General features: G+C 39.3%; 1 protein-coding gene across 1 annotated transcript in view; it reads right to left on the bottom strand.

Moving 5' to 3' along the window:
* Window positions 1-6: 6 nt before the first annotated feature.
* INTS2 (integrator complex subunit 2) overlaps window positions 7-1143 on the bottom strand; it is a 62528-nt gene continuing 61391 nt past the window's right edge. The window contains exons 21-22 of the mRNA XM_023516601.1: window positions 670-846; window positions 7-566 (exon numbers count right to left, since the gene is read on the bottom strand). Of these exons, the coding sequence (XP_023372369.1) occupies window positions 397-566; window positions 670-846 (347 nt within the window). The 3' untranslated portion in view covers window positions 7-396. The remainder of the gene's footprint in view (window positions 567-669; window positions 847-1143) is intronic.

The following is a 1143-nucleotide window of genomic DNA, read 5'->3' as shown; positions in this document are numbered from 1 at the left end:
CATCTTTGTTGAACTCCATTACAAGCTCACAATTGAAATAAACACTACTAAGGCTATCCATAGACCCATTTGTATAAGAAATTAAAGGCATGGCAGTCTTTCTTCACTTCAAAAGCTAAATACAAGGCCAAACTCCCTTTCCAGTAATGAGTTTCTTAAATGTGCTCCCAAGGGAAAAAAAATCTTGGCTCCTACAATAGACACATCTGCAAAGCAGATCCAAAGATGTGCCAATCAAATATAAGCAAGCGTAATTCTCAAGTTCTAAATAGTATTCATGTTGAACTGAATTGTTTTAATGATTCCAAGACATTACTGTTCCCATTTCAGAGCTGTTATATGATTCATGTTGGGTATATGCACCAAACACCTTCATATTTTTGTCTTAAATTTTTTTTAAATTCCACTAACACTCATATTTATTATTTCAACTACTGTGCTTTCAATACAATGACAGAGCTGTACATCAGGATCCATACTCCCAGTGTCCCTGGATCCATTTTTATAAGACGGATCTTTACAGATTTGAGGCCATCCGCTTGGTTTCTCCTTTATTTGTTGAAGACCTAAAAACATAAGAAAAGAAAAATTAAGGCCAAGAAATCTGGAAAGGAATTTGACCTGTGTTTGAAATATTAGGATAAATCTTGAAAATGAGTTACCACTTACGTGTAATAATTGGGTCAATGTCTCTTGTCTGAGTGGCAACGTCAGAAGCGCAAACTTGTCCTATTTGGATCAGCAAGGACATGATATCCTCATACAGTGGAGGAAATGCTCGACAAAAAGAGACCAGACTTGGCAGAGTTGGCATGAAAAAAGCATACCGTTTAGCCTGTGTTAAAACTGTTGTAAAGAAATGAAATAGAATTTGTTACTTCATAGATACAAATTCAACATACACAGCCTATATAACAAACTAAGTTGTAGCAGAGATTCTATGTTTTATAAGACATGGTCAGCTCCGCGCCTGTGGCTCAAGTGGCTGAGACGCCAGCCACATACACCTAGGGTGGTGGGTTCGAATCCAGCCTGGGCCCCGCCAAACAACAATGATGGCTGCAACCGAAAAAAAATAGCCAGGCGTTGTGGCGGGCGCCTGTGGTCCCAGCTACTTGGGAGGCAGAGGCAGGAGACTCACTT

This window comes from Otolemur garnettii, unplaced genomic scaffold, assembly GCF_000181295.1.
Source record: "Otolemur garnettii isolate 467f Iridium unplaced genomic scaffold, OtoGar3 scaffold00094, whole genome shotgun sequence".
Classification (NCBI taxonomy): Eukaryota; Metazoa; Chordata; class Mammalia; order Primates; family Galagidae; genus Otolemur; species Otolemur garnettii.
This window is presented reverse-complemented; position numbering and strand designations above follow the sequence as displayed.